Here is a 17,591-nt window from a genome sequence, read left to right as displayed (position 1 = left end):
CCTTTCTCCAGTATCCCAAACTTAATTGGCCATGGCCTATGGGCCCAAAAAGAGAGAGGAGCACCCAGGACATAATGGACCTGCTCCCCCTGAGGGCCCTCTTCTCTCTAGCGGCCTGGATGGGAAAACAAACCCCACCAGGTAGGAAGCCACGGGCCGTGGTAGGAGGGACCACCGTGATCCACCCTGGGAAGCCCGGGACAGGTTGGCAAGACTTATGGGTGCAAGGGACACTTAGCCCCCCAGATTCAGACCCTCTTAGCCCACCCTCAATAAGCTGGCAGATTTTCAGTCCACTCCCTAGTGGAAGGGCTTGTCAGGAGCTCTCGCCCTCACTAGTGCACTGGTTTTCTCTTTCTAGACGTTATGGAAAACACCAGGCTGCATTCTAGCCAATTGGAAGCATTTCAAATTAAACAATTTAAAACAACAACAAAAAACCCCACCCCATTTTCATCTACTATTCGGCATGGCTTAATATGAATTGAGACATGGGAAAACATGGCCTGAAAATGAGGCCTTAATTACAATACTATCCTTCAATTAGATTTCTCCCACAAATGTCAGGAAATATAGACAGAAATCTCTTACGTGAACTTCTAAACCAAGAGCCAGAGAAGAGAAGCTCATGTAACCCCTGCGACACCCATCCCGCTTCTCCAGCCCTCCCCGGGGACTCCAGGCATCCTACACGATTCTCTTCCACCAGCTCCCCCATCATACCCAATAAATAGTCCCCCAAAACGTGAGGGCCAGGGACCAGGCCCCTCTCAAGGGTCCCCCAGGACACCCCCTTCAGCACATTCAACCCATTTATAAGCCCCCCATTAAGGAGATCATTCCAAGGGTAGGACTGCCTCAAAACCTCCAAGGTGACAATGGCCCTTCTTTCACGACCAAAACGAATAGCCCAAGCCCTAGACATTAACAATCACTTACATAGTTCATGGAGGCCTCAGTCTTCAGGACAGATGAAAGGGTTAATCACACCTTAAGGAAAATCTTAGCGAAGCTGTGCCAGGAGACTTCTGGGAGACAGCTTCGCCTCCTGCCCATAGCCCTCCTGAGATACAGCGGGGCTCCCAAACCAAGCCTAGAACTGAGCCCTTTTGAGATGTTATATGGGAGGCCCTTCCAACCTCTGACGTAACCTTTGACCCAGAAGTCCAGAAACAAATATCTCATCCGTCTAACAAAGGTGCAACAGGCTCTCCCATCCCCTACCTGGCACTTCTCACTCCTTGGCCCATTGATAACTATCTTTTGTTGTTTGGTCCATGCTTCTTTAGTCTTCTTGTTAAGTTTATATCTTCAAGGTTCCAACAGTTTCATATAAAGCGGTAGTGCTCCAAGGATTCTAGTTCACATCTGGACATTCAGGGACAGAGCTTAGGCCCATAGATGAGGCAGGAAGAGACTTTTGATCCCAGGCTGGGCAGGGTCTGTGTCCCATCTCAGCCTAAAGCAACCACACAAGACTGACCACCAACCCTTCATCTTCCCATGGGATTATGGGATTGAAATCTCTCAGGTGGGTATTTCTGAAGCAGGAGAGTTAGAATAGGGAACAAAGGCCTCAAGCTCTACTCTACTCTCCGTCTTGACTGGAACATCACAAACATGACCTTCCCTGGCCCCTGCTCCCCTGCTTCTTCTCCCCAGTTTCTTCCCAATTGGGCGGGCCAAAAAGAAACCTCCGTCTGGGGAGGAGATGCAGTGATGAGCCGCACTGGCAGCCGCCCCACCAGCATCGGAAGCAGAGGCACACCCTACCCCCTCCCTTGCTCGCAGCGAATGAAAGCCTTCCACTCAGACTGCGTTGGCGCACCGCTCTCAGAGGTCGCCCACTCTCTACTTCTTGAGTGCATACTATTGCTTTAGTAAATGTATTGTCCTTTGCTAAGTCCTTCTGTCATGCTCTTGAACCCTTTCTTGTTTGGTGACAAGGATCTAGACAGGACTGAGGCCTCCCTTTGGCCTCCCCAGGTGCTGCCCAGCATCAGTGGGGTTGAGAAGCTCAGGCCAGGGGCTGACTAAGGCCATGACGAGGAGTGTGGTCTGCATGCTTATTATAACAAATCTTTTTAGAGAGGAGCAGTTGACTGCAGATGGAAGACAAAATAGTCACAAATGACTGTGAAAGTGACTCCTCCTCAAAGCCTGCAGAGGCACCATTGCTCCCTGGGGAAGGTTCAAGCCCCTCACCCACTCCAAGCATAGCCCTGTCCATCCTCTGTGAGGGGGCGGGCCCTCTGCCCTGCTCAGAACACGCCCTCTCAGCCACTTTGCTTGGCTAAAGTTCTCTTCCATCAGGCTCCAAGGGAATCCAGCTCTTTGGAAAACCTTCTTTGGGTTTCTACTCTCTTGAGCCTTTTCCCCCAGGAAGTTTGGACCCTCCCTCGAGTGCATCCTGGCCACAGCACACTCGTGCTCGGGCCCCTCATTTGGCACAGAGCAGGTTAAGTGGTGCACCTCGTGTTCGTGAGGGTGCCCTGTGGGAAGACCGTGGATTGGAGCAGGGCAGGGGCAGGATCGGAATGTTGCATGATGAGGAGGAGGATGGGATCTACTGGCATCAGTGCTGCCACCATGTGTGAAAGTCTCGGATTACTGAGCGCCAAAGACGTGGCATTCCCAGGATGGGGGGGGGGGCGGGCAGGGGAGAGACTGCGGGGCAGAGGGCAGCTCACGAGTGCAGGGCGGCAGGGAGGGGGCGGGTTAGGTTGAAGTCCAGAGTAAAGGGCCCCCCGGAAAAGACAGGGAGACTAAAGCGACACTGTCTGTGGCACGGAGCTGAGGGGCAGAAAAGCAGACAAGGGAGCAATGGACAGTCACCTTGCTTCAGAGGAGAGCTGAGGCACCTGGTGCAGGTGAGACACGATGCGTAGCAGTGGGCATCGCTGATGAGACAGAGCCCGGCTTCCTACAAGAAAGGAGAGGCCAAGATCCACACAGCTCTGCATCTTAGTGATACGGGGAGGTGCCAAATGGAATTGAATGTGATTTTAAAAAATGTTTTTTTGAAGTGGTTGAGGAGCTTATGCCTGGAGACTGTCGCGCCAGGGGCCCGGGTGGCCTCTGCCCTGGAAATACTCCGCGGCTCACCAGCCCGTGCTGGGCAGCGCTGTGCGTGCTGGCTCTGGGGACAGACACGGCTGCGCTCTCACGTGGGCTCCTTTGGAAAGGTATCCAGTAGATGAGCTCTGTTATGAGACACACGAGGCGTCTGTCCAGGGCAGCGCTCCAGGGACAGGGCGCCGGGCGGGAACACAGCGCCAGCTGTTCTGCTGCTGCTGCCGGCTGCTGGCCCAGTGCGCTCTGACCCCTCTGTAAATCGAACCCTTCCTGTGGGCTGCAGGTTCTTCCATTTTTTAAATTTCTTTTTATCTTCACCCAAGGATATGCTTACTGATTTTAGAGAGAAGAGAAGGGAGAGAGAGAAACATCCAGGTGAGAGACAATCGTCACTCAGTTGCCTCTTGTAAGTGTTGCCACTTGTATGTGCCCCACCCAAGGACCAAACCCCAAACCCAGGTATGTACCCTGACCAGGAGTCGAACCCATGACCTTTAGGTTTATGGGATGATGCTGCAACCAACTGAGCCACACTGGCCAGGGCAAAGGTTGCAAAAATTTTTTTTAAAGATTATATATTTGTTTTTTTTTAAGCCATTTTTCTTGAGATTTTATTGGTTGTTCTTAAGTACACAGACATTTCAATTTGTACACAATTAACATACGTACCAAAAAATGTAAAGTCATGTACTTATGATTCTTCTCTGAAATTACTCCAGTGACTTTCCAGCTTAAAATTTGGGGACTAATTTCCTTAATAGAGTATCAAGTACCAATATCTGTAAATGTTGATATACTGTTACATCAAAGCCCAACTAATTCACAATTTAATATATATACTACATAATCGAATTTTCGATCTTTCACAGCACATTAACGAGGTTACTAGGAACACTGGACTACCACAAGATGTTACAGAGTGCACAAAGTTCTGATGGGGAGAGCCAAGATCAAGGAGTGGTTTTATTTAGGAAACACTTGTACCAAAAACATGGGAATAGAAGTAATTTAAAATGTTCGAGACATAGTAAATGCACAACTGACTCCAAATTGCCATTTAGTATGCTTTGTATTATAGGATATAAAAATGACTCCCATCTATGGAATGTTTAGCCGGCACCCAAGACAATCAAAGCCTCCCATATTCAATATCCCACTATTTTCTGGTTGTACCAAAAAATAAACAACCAGCAAATGATTTCACCTCTTAAAAAAAATCATTTACACTTAAAAAATGGGATGAGGTGGAATTCCCTCCTTCTTAAAAATGTTTCTAGAGCTACTAAAAAACTTGCATTTACAAAACAGTTGATAAAAATATTCCTCTGGATTGTACAAGAAGGGAGACAGGGACCACTGATCAGACATGATATATGATATTAATCAGACTTGGCTTCTTTTTCTCCTGCTTCATCCGAGGCTGGACTCTCCTCATTTTTAGTTTCTCCGTTCTCCGCAGGTAGATCTTCCTTAGGTTCCTGGTTAGCCAGGTCGGCCTGTTTTCCCTTTGCTCCTCTCTTCCCTTTCGTTTGCACCTTTTTGTCTGCAGGTTTGTCCTTTCCTGCCGCCTTTTTTGGCTTGGTTTCCACTTTTGCAGGAGCAGGCTTAGCTGACAACCTTGCTGACCTTCTCTTGGGCTCCTCCTTCGCCGCCCCCTCGGCGGAGCTGACCTTCCTCTTAGGCATCGTGGCGGTGGGGCGGGTGCCTGCTGGGTGCCTGAGAGCCCAGACGCGCAGGGAACCTTTGCAAATCTGGAGTGCCTGGCCGATACTGCTTCTCCCTCTGCCCAAACTACTCGGACCCGCGAAGGGGGCCATATTTGTTTATTTGAGAGAGGAGAAGGGAGGGAGAAAGAGGGAGAGAAACATCAATTGGCTGCCTCTCACATGCCTCCACCTGGGGACCTGACCCGCATCTCAGGCCTGTGCCCTGACCAGGAATTGAACCGGTGACCATTTGGTCCGTGGGATGACACCCAACTCACCAAGCCACACTAGTCAGGGCAAGGGCCGCAGATTTTTTAAAAGGAATGATAACACTTACCACAAGTGTGCATACACATCTGAGAAGCAGAGCAAATTCCAAATCTGTTTGAAAGAAAAAAGGGGAATCCGGCCCAGGCACTGAGTCTGGTACATGGCCTCTGACTCCCTGGACCGGGCCCGAGCGCAGGACACCGCACGGCCACCACAGGAGGGAAGTGAGTGCTGACGTCAGGAGTGAACACCACGCTTTCTGAGGAGACGCATCCAATCTAAGTGAAGTGGCATCTGGGGAACAGCCCAGTGTGACCCCAGCACACAGCAGGAGCTCGGAGAACGTCCGTTTCCTCCCGGAGAAGCCCTGAAGTCTTTGCAGGTGCTGGTTTGGTGAGGGATCTCGGGCCCACACAGCACACACCTGGCTGCTGCTCCGGGACCTCGGGGGTCTCAGTGCTCACTCTGGGAAGACCCCGTGCCATTCCCTCAGTGCCCCTCCCATCCTTGCCTGCCCCCTCTCCTCTGCTGAGCCCCAAGATCAGAAACAGGGTGGCCATTGTCGCCTGGAAGCCAACACAGCACCTGGTACTTGCGAAATTCACACGACTCTGTTAGAGAATAAATAACAGGTAAATGGAAAAAAAGAGAAAAAACTCAGGTTGATTAGAGTTCTTGATAGAGCCTGGACAATAATCCAGAATCTATGTGAACGTATAAATGTTTCTATACCCAGGTGTGTGTTACAATATACATACAATATGTTACAAATACCTCCTCCCACTCTGTCGCTTGTCCTTCATCTCAGCTTCCAGTGATTTCTGACTTTGAGTCAGAAGCGCCACGGCCCGATGAGGGCCCACTTCGCTCTTCCTCCATTTGCCGGTGTGGTTTGTGTCTTGCATGAGCCCTTGCCCACTGGCTGCAAGGTCACAAGCATGTTGTCCTATGTCTCCTTGTAAACTTAGTCCCACTTCAGCGAATAGACAATTGCCTAGCACAGCTCTTCATGACCCTCCCTCAGTGCAGGTGGACTGGAGGGGTCCCCTCTATGTCCCATTCCTGCGTTCAGAAAATTATACAAGGTGACCTGACAATTTCAAGGCCACCTTGACCCCAGACCCAGGCTCTCCTTTGAGGCTGGCTTTGGGATCTCCCCTCCCCACCGAGGTTGGAGGTGAAGGGTAGTCAAGTCAGTCCAGACGTTGCTCTTTGAACGAAGTTCTACTGTATCTCCAGTCACTATTTGCTGACTCCTGTGAGCGCTTTAGCGAAGAGTCACATCAGAAGTTCCTCCTCTGGTTTACGACGTCTGCTCCTCAGAGGGCGAGGTCTCTGTCTGCCATGCTTTTCTGATGCTTCTGAAAGTGGCTGCTTTCTGCTCAACCTTTCATAGGCCAGGCTCCCCAAAGGGAGACACATCCTGTAGAAAAAGTCACGTCCCTTTCTGCAGTGGAAAAACACAGCAGAAAACACATCTGATCTCAACCGTGACTTTGCAACCATGGCTCTCAGACTGCAAGCGTCCGTCGCTCTTGGTCACCCTCGGAGATCAGAGCTGCAGGTCCTCGCAGCCTGTGCCGGCCGAGCGTGTAGGTTTCCTGCGTGAGCACCGTCGTATTGCACTCTGCGCCCCTCTCTCCTCTCCCGGGACAAGTCCACGCCGCACCCTTCTCCCTGAGGATTTTCAAAACCTGCACTGTCATGGAAAGCGAAGAACCCCAGTTGCTTCAGAAAAACACAGAAATTGGAAAATCCACTCACTGATCGGCAAGGGGCAATTGCAGGTCTAGATGCCACTCAGATGCTGAGTGGGGAGTGGGAGAGGCACCCTCCTCCTTTTGGGTCGAAATGGGGTGAGCGGGTCATTTACCCTTCAATGTAAGGCCAAGCCCCTTGAAATGACATGTGGCATGGCATTTTTTCCCCCCTGAAACCATTCCAGAAGGAGGACTACTGTCCCCTGAGGGCTCCATGTGGCAAAATGACAATGATCAGTGATGTCAGAAGACCGGGGAGACTCCCTCCCTCTGCCCCTTCGGGGAGCACCTAGAGTGAGCCCCTCCGCCTCTCTGCGCTCCCGTGTTCTTATTTCCTGCAGAATGGAGAGGATGCTTACTGCACCCCTGTGTTCAGAAACTGGCACAGGGTGACATGGAAAGATACGGGACTGTTGGCTGCCTTCTGGTCTGAGAGTCAGACCACACCCCACCCGCCTTCGCGGCTCCCTCGCGGCTCCCAGTGATCCACTTCGGATGGTACAAGATCGATCAGGCCCATTAACCTTACTTTTTAAAATAAAAACACTTTTTACTTTTTGAGGCATTAACACTGTATGACTTTTACAAGTTTTGAAAAATTTTGTAAATTTTAAAAGGTAAACCCAACATTCAGATTGCTGGGAGAAATGTCTCACAGGGTTTATAGTTTTCTAAAACTCAGTCTGGGGAACGTTTCACCTCTAGTTGGCGTTCGGGCCCAGAGGGCCGAGGGGAGCCCGGTGAGCACGGTGCTTCGGGCCCGCGGGGAGGGCCTCGCCCGCGCACAGGCCCACAGACAGAAGCCGCCCCCATCAGGCCCTGCCTGCCTGCGTGGATTCCCTGCCTCCAGACAGGCCTGGTTACCTTGGAAAACCTGACCTGATGTTTAGCCTATGAAAATAATCAAAACTCGCCCTGGCTGGTGTGGCTCCGTGGACTGAGTGCCTGCCTGTGAACCAAAGGGTCACAGGTTTGATTCCCAGTCAAGACACATGCCAGATCCCACTGTGGGCCAGGTCCCCAGTGGGGGGCACGTGAGAGGCAACCACACACAGATGTTTCTCTCCCTCTCTTTCTCCCTCCCTTCTCCTCTCTCTAAAAATAAATAAAATATTTTAAAAACGATTAAAACCTGCCCAAACTATTCCTGCCTGGGACCATTTGTCATGAGTCTGTGTTGAGTGGACCTGACTGTGCGGAGCATGATTTCAAAGGCTCTTCTGTGGGGTTTTGAAAACCGGTTCAGGGAAAGGGAGGGGTGATTCCTAGGCATCGCTTACAGGGTCGCGTGCCAAGACAGACTCACGGTGCAAAGGACCGGTGACGGGACCGTTGTGCCGCATAGAGAGACGGGGTGGGTGGAGGGTGGCAGGGCTCCGTCCCCACCCGCGGTGGGGAGGAAGCTCCTGGAAGTCCTCTGGGGCCACGTGGGTGTCCTGGCTAAGCCAGTGGTAACAGGGCTTCGGTTGTGAGCGAGCCCCCCAGCTCAGTGCCTGGGCAGGGACACCACCTTCCATCCCCACTTCCTCTCACCTGTTCCTCCTGTTGCATTTCTGTTCCTCCTTTCAGGGCGGTGTGCTGTTGGCCTCCTCCCCCCAACCCCCAGCAATGCTGGTCAAAGGAACCACAGCCAGAGCAGGGGACAAACCTGTGTCCGTCTGAGGGACACAGGCCCTGGGACACAGGCGAGCTCCTCCCTGCCAGGCTGGGGTTCACCTTTTCGGGTCAGCCTCTCACCTGCAGAGCGGGGTCAGGGAGGCAGCCTGGAGGGCTGTGCGGGTCATTCTAAGTGAGAAAGCTCAGGCGAGAACGTTCCAGCTCAAGGTGCTGTCCAAATGAGTCTGGGATTGGGATCGGATGTTACCGTGATGGTCTCTCCCTCTGCCCCTGTGTCATCGCCTTCATTTGTCTGTGAGACGAGCGAGGTGAGCAAGGTGCTCCTGTAGGCCAGCTTCTGGGCAACTCCAGGGTCAAGGGGGACCCTGACATATCTAAATGGAAGCTGTTGTTCTAGCCTTTTCTGTGACTGTATTTGTAAAAAACTACCCATGTCCTTTGGAAACAGCACCTAAGGAGGTCAGTGTTGGTGCAGCATCCCAGGCTCGGCGAGGAGGCCGCGGTGCCCTGCGGTTCAGGATCACCTTCCAGGAGTTGTCAGGCAGATGGGCCCCCACCCAGCGTGGCCTGGCGGTGTGTGGGGGGGACACCAAAGGCCCGCTTCCTCCGAGGCTGTCAGAATTCTCCGGAACAGCCTTGAAACCCCTCTTCGTTCTTTGCCCTATGTGCCTCTCCCAGCTTTGAGCTACACACCCCCCTTGGTGGCTGAGGCCTGGGTTCTCTGCCCTGAGTGAGGACTGGCTGCCGAGAAGGCCCTGGTTATATTTGCATAAAATGCCACCGCTTTGTGGTGGGTGTGTCCTTCAGATTTATTTTAGAATAATCATGTTTTATTTCCTCAGGGAATTGTGTTACCAGCACGACCAGTTTATTGGAAGGATCCAATAAAGAAAGCAGTGGGTGGTCTTTCAGATCTGGGTTATAATGTAATCGTATTATAATGGGAGGCAGTGTGGTTTAGTGGCTGAAAGCTCGGCTGGCTTGGTTTGAGTCACAGCCTTGCCATGACTGGGCCTGTGCAGTTTTGGCCTCTTTAAATGATTCTATGGGAGCAGAGGAGGAGGAGCAGGGCTGGAGCCTCCACGTCAAGGCCTGCCATGGATGAGGAGGGCAGGGGCCCTCCAGCTCCTCTCAGGAGAAAAGGGGAGGTGGTACCTGGTCCCTGGGGAGCGGGGGAGGGGATGGAGTGGGGGGAGAGGCGGTGCCTCGGTCTCACTGCACACACAGCCCGGAGCAGGGCTATTCTGGAGTCCACGCAGTTCTTGGCAGTGTTTTGTAGGTTCCAGACTACTGCAGATAACCATTATCTGTAAAACAGAAACAATAATAATAGCAGTTACCTAGTAGGGCTATTGTGGAGATAAATAATAATGCTCACGAAGTGCCGGGAACAGGGCCCAAGCCAGGAAGAGCGCCCAAGAGCAACAGCACAGGTGCCCGCGGAAGAGTGAAGCGCTTGGCCTCTCTCGCTCCGTCTTGTTCGAGCCTGCTGTGCTCTTGCATATGGACACAGTTAGAGGAAGGCTGCTTGCAGCTCGAATTTTACAAAAACAACCCCTGCCCGAAAGTGCCTCCTCTCCTACAGTCACGGAGAAAATGTATACAAGAATAATGATTGTTATCAAAACTTTCCAGGAACCTCAAGACGAAACTCAGATCAGCGGAGTCAGCAAACTGAGAACAGAGATTTAGAGGTTTCTTGCTCTTCCTCAGACCCATGCAGGTGCCCCATCGGCGGTGGTCAGTCACCCCATGTCTCCTCCCCTCGACATACAAGAAGCCTGAATTCGATACTTTCTTCAGATGGACCTTAAGGTAGTACTAGGTCTCCCATCTTCCTAATGGCACCTCCTGATCAATAAACTTTTCCATACTCCAAACTCTCACGTTCTGAGTGTTGGCTTTTCCAAACGTCAAGCACACTGATTTCGGACTGGTAACAGCTGTGCCACCTGGGAGAACATTTCCCAATATCCCAGGCACGATGCGGATCAGGAGGGGTTTTTCGTTTGTTTGTTTGTTTGTTTCTTGTTAGATTTTATTTCTTTATTTTTAGAGAGAGGGGAAGGGAGGGAGAAAGAGAGGGAGAGAAACATCAATGTGTGGTTGCCTCCCATGTGTCCCCTACTGGGGACCTGGCCTGCAACCTAGGCATGTGCCCTGACTGGGAATTGAACCGGCAACCCTTTGGTTCACAGGCTGGTGCTCAATCCACTGAGACACACCAGCCGGGGCAGGATCAGGGTGTTTTTATTCCTTTCTTAGAGTGCAGTCTTCTTAGCCGGAGAGGGCTCAGGATGGTGTTGTATCGGAAGCTGGATATCAGAGAGGCCTTCCCTGCCCATTCGTACGTGGTGGGTTGCCCGGCGGTGGGGAGATGGTCCTCTCTCTCCATCTGGGCTGTGGCGAGGTTACACTTTCCCACAGTACCCCAAGAACGTAGACATCGTGACCCAAAGAGGTCCTTACACCACAGTGAAAAGAAGCAAACCCTTGTGAGACCTTGGAGAAGTATCCAGTAGCATTCTATATACATTTAACAATCTCAAGTCAATGTGACAACTATTTTAAATTCAAGGAGAACCCTAAGTTGGACAGAGCCCGGCCCCATCCACCTAACACGGCCGTGCTGCTGGGGCAGACGCTTCTGGGTGTCAGCAAGCTAAGTAGGCCCGTGAGAAGGCTTGGCTGGGTGTGAGGAAGCTGGTTCTATGTGCCGAAACAAAGGAGGCATCTGTCTATTACGTCATTGCTAGACTTAAAATTTGAGAAAGGAAGTACTCTCCATCTTACAGCAAACTTCTCTGGGAGGTCTTCTGGGACGTGAACGGTGGGACGGGATGGCACAGCTGGGGAGCCAGCTGTGCTGTGAGCATGTAGTGTGACCCTCGGGGACATTTTCTGAAGTGAGAGGTGACTCGTGACTTACTTGGGCCAGTAAAATTGGGGGTGAAGTAATGGGTGTCTCTTCTGGGAAGAGGCCCTCGAGCCTTGGTTTGCCACGCCGCACCCCCTCCTCCCTCACGGACACTGACGGCACTCCTGGGGACAGTTCCGTCACTCTGCACGCCTGACGCAGTGACACTGAGTGGAGCCTCACTCTTTTAGGACGGACATGTAGCATATGCAAGAGAGAAACCCAGGCTGGTGCGGACACTGAGTTCCGGGTTTATTTATTGCCATAGCGTAACCAGACGGGTACGACCGACAGCCAACCATCTTCCCTAATAACCGCATCTGACACAGGCCAAGTGAGGCCTCAGTAACTCGGGGGTAGGAGCCCGATCCCATCTGACAGGTGGGGAAAGTGAGGCCCTGCAGGCACAGTCACGGAGCTGATCAGACCCCACCCCCGCTCGGTCCGGCACGCACCGGCATCAGAGCTCTTGCATCCAACCTCAGGCTGTGCCGCTGTGACCCTGTCTGTTCCCAGCAGTCCTCTTTATTTGAGGCGAGAAGACACACTTCCTCTTGGAAGAGGGAAGGGGACCAGGAGAGAGGAAATACACTCAATCATCTCCAGCCGAAGGGGCCCTGGTCAGAGGTGTGAGGTCACCCTGTGCCCACCACACGGCTCTTGTGTGCCCAGGGCCCTCCAAGGCAACCTTCCAGCACCAGAAACAACTTCTGGGGGAAGGGATAAAGGGCTCTTCACAGGTATCCCTGAGCTGTTCAGGGTCAGTGCCCACAGGGTCATGTTGGCGACCCTAGCGGTCAGATCAGGCTGCTGTAACAAAGTGCCACAGACAGGACGGCTCACAAACAACATAAATTCACCTCTCACAGTTTGGGAGGCTGGCAGATGAGGGTGCTGGCAGGATTCTGGGGAGAGCTGGCTTCTCGGCTGTGAAGGGTCTCAGGCTGTGACCCTTCCCTCTGTGTCCTCATGCGGGAGAAGGGGGGTGAGGGCTCTCTTATAAGGGCGATAACCCCATTCGTGGGGCTCCACCCTCATCACGGGCTCACTTCTCAAAGGCTCCACCTCCCAATACCGTCACCTGGAGGTCAGGATTTCAATGTATGAATTTGGGGGGACCCAGACACTTAGCCTGTGACAATGACAAAGAGGAGAAAAGAGCAGGGGGACGGTGTCTGTGGAGGGGAGGAGGGCGTGCGCCCCTTCCCGCAGGGCTGGGCTCTGCCACCGAGCGGCCTCCGTGGGGAGACAACCCAGCATGGCCTGTCACCCTGTTCTCCAAGAGAAGTGGGAAAACACATTTTTTAATGTGAAAGGCTAGCTCATTTTCAAATCTTGACAACTCATTAAAAGACTTAAAATTCATGTGTGCCAAGCAAAACACACGTCCAGACAGAATGTGGCCCCCAGGCTTTCATCTGTGACCTCTGGAAAGATCTAGAATCGCTTTCCCACTTGAAGGCATGTTACAGGGCAGAAACTCCACGTCTGAACAAGCAGAACATCCGGAGACCGTGTGTGGGTGGAGCTGGCCGCCGTCTGGCCCCTGGCATCTCGGAGCCACCACCTGCAGCAATCGTCTGACATGCCATCATGTGGGACTTAGTCCTGGTCTTCGAGCTTTGTCTCCCGGTTAAACACAGATTAACCTTGTCTGCCTTCTTGAAACGCTCCCCGGGGTAAAACTCAGTAAGTCTGAGGATCAGACCCTGAAAAGCGCCCAGTGGATGGGATGGTGGGGAGGTGAGAGAAGCTGGGCTGCACACACCAGGAGGCTAAGTTGGCCTGTTCCATGGCTCTCATTCCAGCCCACCTGGTCCTCAAAGTTGGACTTCACGTATGATCCCAAGTTCTCAGCAGTGCCTGAGAAAGGCCAGCCAGCCCGCAGGGAGACTGCGCATGCGCTGAGGGAGCATCGCCTGATGTGGAACCCGAGGACCCGGTGCCCTAAAAGCACACTGAATTCTCACCTCCGCGCGGCTGTTTGTGAGAGGAGACGCTTGCCCTCTCCACCCCCACGTTTCAACTTCTTATTAATTTCAAAGCAAATTCTGGGAGAAGACAGTTTTGTCCTGAGGTAGAACTTGGACCGCAGTCTGCGGCAGCCAGCTTAGGAAACCCAGCTACAGCCCTACCGCCCTCAGCCCCCAACAGCCAGGACTTGGTCCCTAACTGACAGCTGCCTGTGTTTTGCCCCCACTTCCAAACAGGAACAGCAGAGAAAGCCAGTGTGCACCCCAACCACACAGGGCACCCAGTTTCTGGTGAGGCCACGTACAGATTCCCCAGGCCACAGCCTCCTGTCAGCTGTCCCTGTGCCACTGTGATGCTTCCCACACCCCTGCCTGCCTGAGTCTCTGCCAGACACAACTGATGGTGGCTGATATCCTTGCTGGAGCGAACTCCTAACAACTGCCTTTGCTGGCTCACACTTCTACAGCTCACACACCGTGTGTTTAAGAACTGGGGTCATCTAGTCAGGAAGCCACGAGTGAAGTCGTGGGTAGAGACACACCCTGTGCATGTAGACCTCATGGGACACACTCAGTGGACACAGTTCCCAAGGGATCCAGGACTGGTCTGCCTCAGATCAAGGACAAAGAGGCCCTGGAGATGTCTGCAGTCACTGTGACTGAAAACAGCATCAACCTGAGACATGGGGGCAATTGTCCTGTGGCAGGCAATGCAAAATGCTGCAGACGCGGGCAAGTGGAGTGTGCTGGGCACGGACACCGCAGGTGAGCGTGGCGGTGAAGGGGCAGCCCCCAGGACCTGGGGAAGGGGCCATCAGCAGCTGTCTACCCCCACAGGGATGGCGGCCTTGTCCCCTCCTCGCTGGAGTGAATCACACATAGTTTTGAAGACAAGAGGTATCTCATTCTTTGAATCAATGAAAATGAACAAACTTGCCACCGTCACCAAGTTACCTGACCTCCACTAAGCCTGACAAAGAGGGGCGCTTTGGGAAGGCGACAGCGTGTTTCTGTACAGGAACAAGATGTCATGGTTCAGCGAGCTTCATGTGTATTTTTCAGGGAGAAGCAGTTGGAAATTAAAGAAGTAGAAATTTATAATACTAATTAAAATGAGGACCTGGGTTGCTCTGAAACGGATGTCTGGCTCCCTCTCTCACCGGGCTTTGGTATTTTAAAGGCTTTAGGAGAACAGGCTTTTTGTACCAGACCCAGCAGGAGCTGCACCGAGAACGCCGCTTGGAGTTTGGTTGAATAGGAGGGGGGCCAGGAGGGGCCACGCTGGACCCCCCATCCTGGCACAGGCCAGGCACAGGCCATGCCCAAGAATGGGAAGGTGCTAAAATACAGTCTTTTTTAAGAATGTCCAATGACGGCTTACACTGAGGTCTCGGTTCCCCGCCTGACAGCCAGGCTGGCTTTGTGGAAGCTACCAGAAGGAAAGCAGCTCTCTCGACACTACGCTTTCTGTGTCGTCACGTGACTCAGCAGTTCCCATAGAGATTATCAGTTGTGAGTGGGTTGTCCACTAGTTGAACTTGCATCTGACATGTCAAATTTGTCTGTTTGGGGGAAAAGTCGAGTCAAACTATTTTTTCTTGAAGAGGTTTCCCGGGCTCTTGGTGACACCCTGGTCCGCTTTCCAGCTGGCTAGGCTTTTCCGCCTCGTATCCTGGGCTGAGAAAGAGTATTCGTTCTCTGTGTTCTGTGGTGCCTGCAAGGAATTCACACAGCTGGCACCCGTGGCCTTCATCTCGGAGTAAAATCCTGTTATTCAACTACAGACCCAATAACGTGGCACCAACCACAGGTGTTGTCACTCTGTGATTCGAAGGACATGCCAGGGACGGGGTTTGCTCTCTGACACGTGGACTGAACTCTCTTCATTGGCATGAACTGCCCCTCACCACATACTATCCATCACGTGTGTACATACATGAATGAACATGTGTGTACCTGCACTGCTGCCCTCTGTCCCTTTCATGGACCAGCATGACAGATTAGAAGTGGAACAGCCATTTGATAAGGGCTGCCCCATTGAGTCAGCTGATGAGGGGAGGGTGGGGTGGACCACGAAGAGGAGAGGGCCGGCTGCCTGATGGCCCCAAGCAGGCCACCAGCGAGGCTTCGCTGAGAGGGTGGGAAGAGAGGAGACGGACTGCCTTGCTGCCCAAGTTCACGTCCCAGTTCACTACTTACTAGCTGTGCCACCTTGACAAAGTTCTGGGGTCTCCCTGGGCCCAGGGTTCTCATCCGTAAAAGACAGTACCTGTAGACGCGATACACAGGCGTGCTGTGAAGATGAAGTGAGTTAACACTCAGAAAGCATGTAGAACAGAACAAGATGAGCCTCCCCCACCTCAGTTCTGAACACCTTGTTTTACCTCCTTTCTCCTTTAGTTCAGGTTCTCCTTGGGCCTTACGTGTATAGGAGCCCTTAGCCAGTCTTGCGTCTGTGATGAATGACTTAGAGTTGAAGGACCCCAAGACTGAGCTCTGGAAGTTGGTGTGAGTGCAGCTGTCAGACCTGCACAGTATCCACTAAGGCCTTGGCCAGAAACAGGTGCCGCTCCTCTTAGAAGACTTCCTAAACCCCCGGAAGAACCCAGACCAGAGCTGGAAGAAGCAACGTGGCACAGAGGTGTGGGAACACCCCGCGGGTCTCTGTCCTGCTCCCTGCTGGCCCTGTGTGTGTCCCTCTTTACAACCGTGTCAAGAGAGGAGCTCGGGCATCACCAGATGACTTTAAAGTTCAGGCTTGAAAGTTCTGTGGCTATGAGACTCTGGAGGGTGGAGTCCAAGGTCGTCAGGAACCATCAGATCAGAGATAGCAAACACCTCTAGCCACAGCTGACACAATTCAGCTGTTCGCTGAAAGTGGACAGACATTGGCGGAGAAAGAGACCAGAAGACTTCCATTAAGAGGAAACAGAAGGTGGGAAGGCCACAGAGCAGGCAGGCACTGGTCCGAGAGGGTCACTGGGACCAAGGTGGGGCCTTTTTGCTGCCCTTGGAGGGGCAGGCGAGACAGGAGAGCTCTGAGTGTTCTGCACTGTTCCTGCTGATCTGATCCCTCCTCCCACTGTGGTTAGGAAGGTTCTGGGCTCTGGCCATGGAGCTCTGCAAACAAGGGAGCAGAGTGAGTGCTATGGTCAAGGGACCACGTGAGACAAGTAGCTCACAGGGTCTACCCACAGCTGATGGGCACTGCCCGTGTCACTCACCGTGCAGGTCGGTCTTGCACGAAAGGGAACATTATAGTCTTGGCGTGGCCCGTTGGCTTCTACAAGGTTTACAACCATTTGGAAAGAGGAGCAGCACGCCCAGGTGCTGGGCTTGGAGGAGGACTGCCTGCCCCAGGGCCTTGCCCTGCCTGGAGGGGTAGTCCCTCCCCTGCCCGGAGGCCCTAGGGATCCCACGGTGCTTTATCTGAAAGCGAGGGCTGATGGTGTGTATTGAGGAAGGGAAACAGCTGGAGTGCAGGCCCCTTCTGCCCCCACTTGTCGAGGTAGCTGGGGATCTTACGGCCCTGCCAGCTAACTGCCCTCCCAGGGCCAGTCAATCCAAAAGCCGCACTTGAGTATCATCCACGTGCCAGCCTTGAGCTAGGCCTTAGCATACGAAGATGTCCGCGGCTGAGCCATTGGCCCCATAGAGTGCAGAGACTGGACCCCCACACAGACAGACACACATGCATCCACATGTTTACGTGGATGTGTGGCCAAGATGTTTCTGGAACACAGAGGATGGGGTATCTGGCGGCTCCCAGTGTGAAAGGGCCATTGTAGACCCTCTGGGTGTCTGCTCAGCTCACAGTGTCACCTTGTCTGGGAACTGCATTGGGTCTTGAATTTTGTCAGCTTCTCCAGAAAAACAGGCCAACCGGAGATGTACGCCCATGCACAGTGACCTATTATAAGGAGTCTGCTCACGTGATGATGGGAACTGAGGAGTCCCAAGGACTGTGGTTGGCCAGCTGGAGACCTGGGAGAGCTGGAGGTATACCCAGTCCGAGTCCCAAAGTCTGAGAACCAGGAGCGTCGATGTCGCAAGTCCTGGTGCGATAGATGGCGGGCTCAGGTCCCAGGAAGCCCTGAGGTTCCAGCTTAAGTCAAAAGGCCAGAGAAGACCAAGGTTCCAGGTAAAGGCAGTCAAGCTGGAGGAGTGCCCTTCTGTTCTACTAAGACCTTCAACTGGTTGCATAAGGCCCATCTACATTAGGAAGAATGATGTTGAACCTGTCAAAAAAACAAGCAAATGAACAAAAACCCCA

The 17,591-nt window shown here is 52.8% G+C and overlaps 1 protein-coding gene across 1 annotated transcript; it reads right to left on the bottom strand.

The window, feature by feature from the left end:
• Nucleotides 1-3,670: 3,670 nt before the first annotated feature.
• On the bottom strand, nucleotides 3,671-4,883 carry LOC119062740 (non-histone chromosomal protein HMG-14). The gene has a single exon (XM_037163814.2). The coding sequence runs from the start codon at nucleotides 4,758-4,760 to the stop codon at nucleotides 4,455-4,457; it is 306 nt and encodes a 101-aa protein (XP_037019709.2). The 5' UTR covers nucleotides 4,761-4,883; the 3' UTR covers nucleotides 3,671-4,454.
• Nucleotides 4,884-17,591: the final 12,708 nt, after the last annotated feature.

This window comes from Artibeus jamaicensis, unplaced genomic scaffold (assembly GCF_021234435.1).
Source record: "Artibeus jamaicensis isolate MK-2021 breed Jamaican fruit bat unplaced genomic scaffold, CSHL_Jam_final contig_384, whole genome shotgun sequence".
Lineage (NCBI taxonomy): Eukaryota > Metazoa > Chordata > Mammalia > Chiroptera > Phyllostomidae > Artibeus > Artibeus jamaicensis.
Note: the sequence above shows the minus strand (reverse complement) of the source record. Positions and strands in the feature narration are given on the sequence as shown.

Excerpts from the sequence above, each read along its gene's own strand:
- LOC119062740 (XM_037163814.2), bottom strand. The coding sequence starts at position 4,760 with ATGCCTAAGAGGAAGGTCAGCTCCGCCGAGGGGGCGGCGAAGGAGGAG.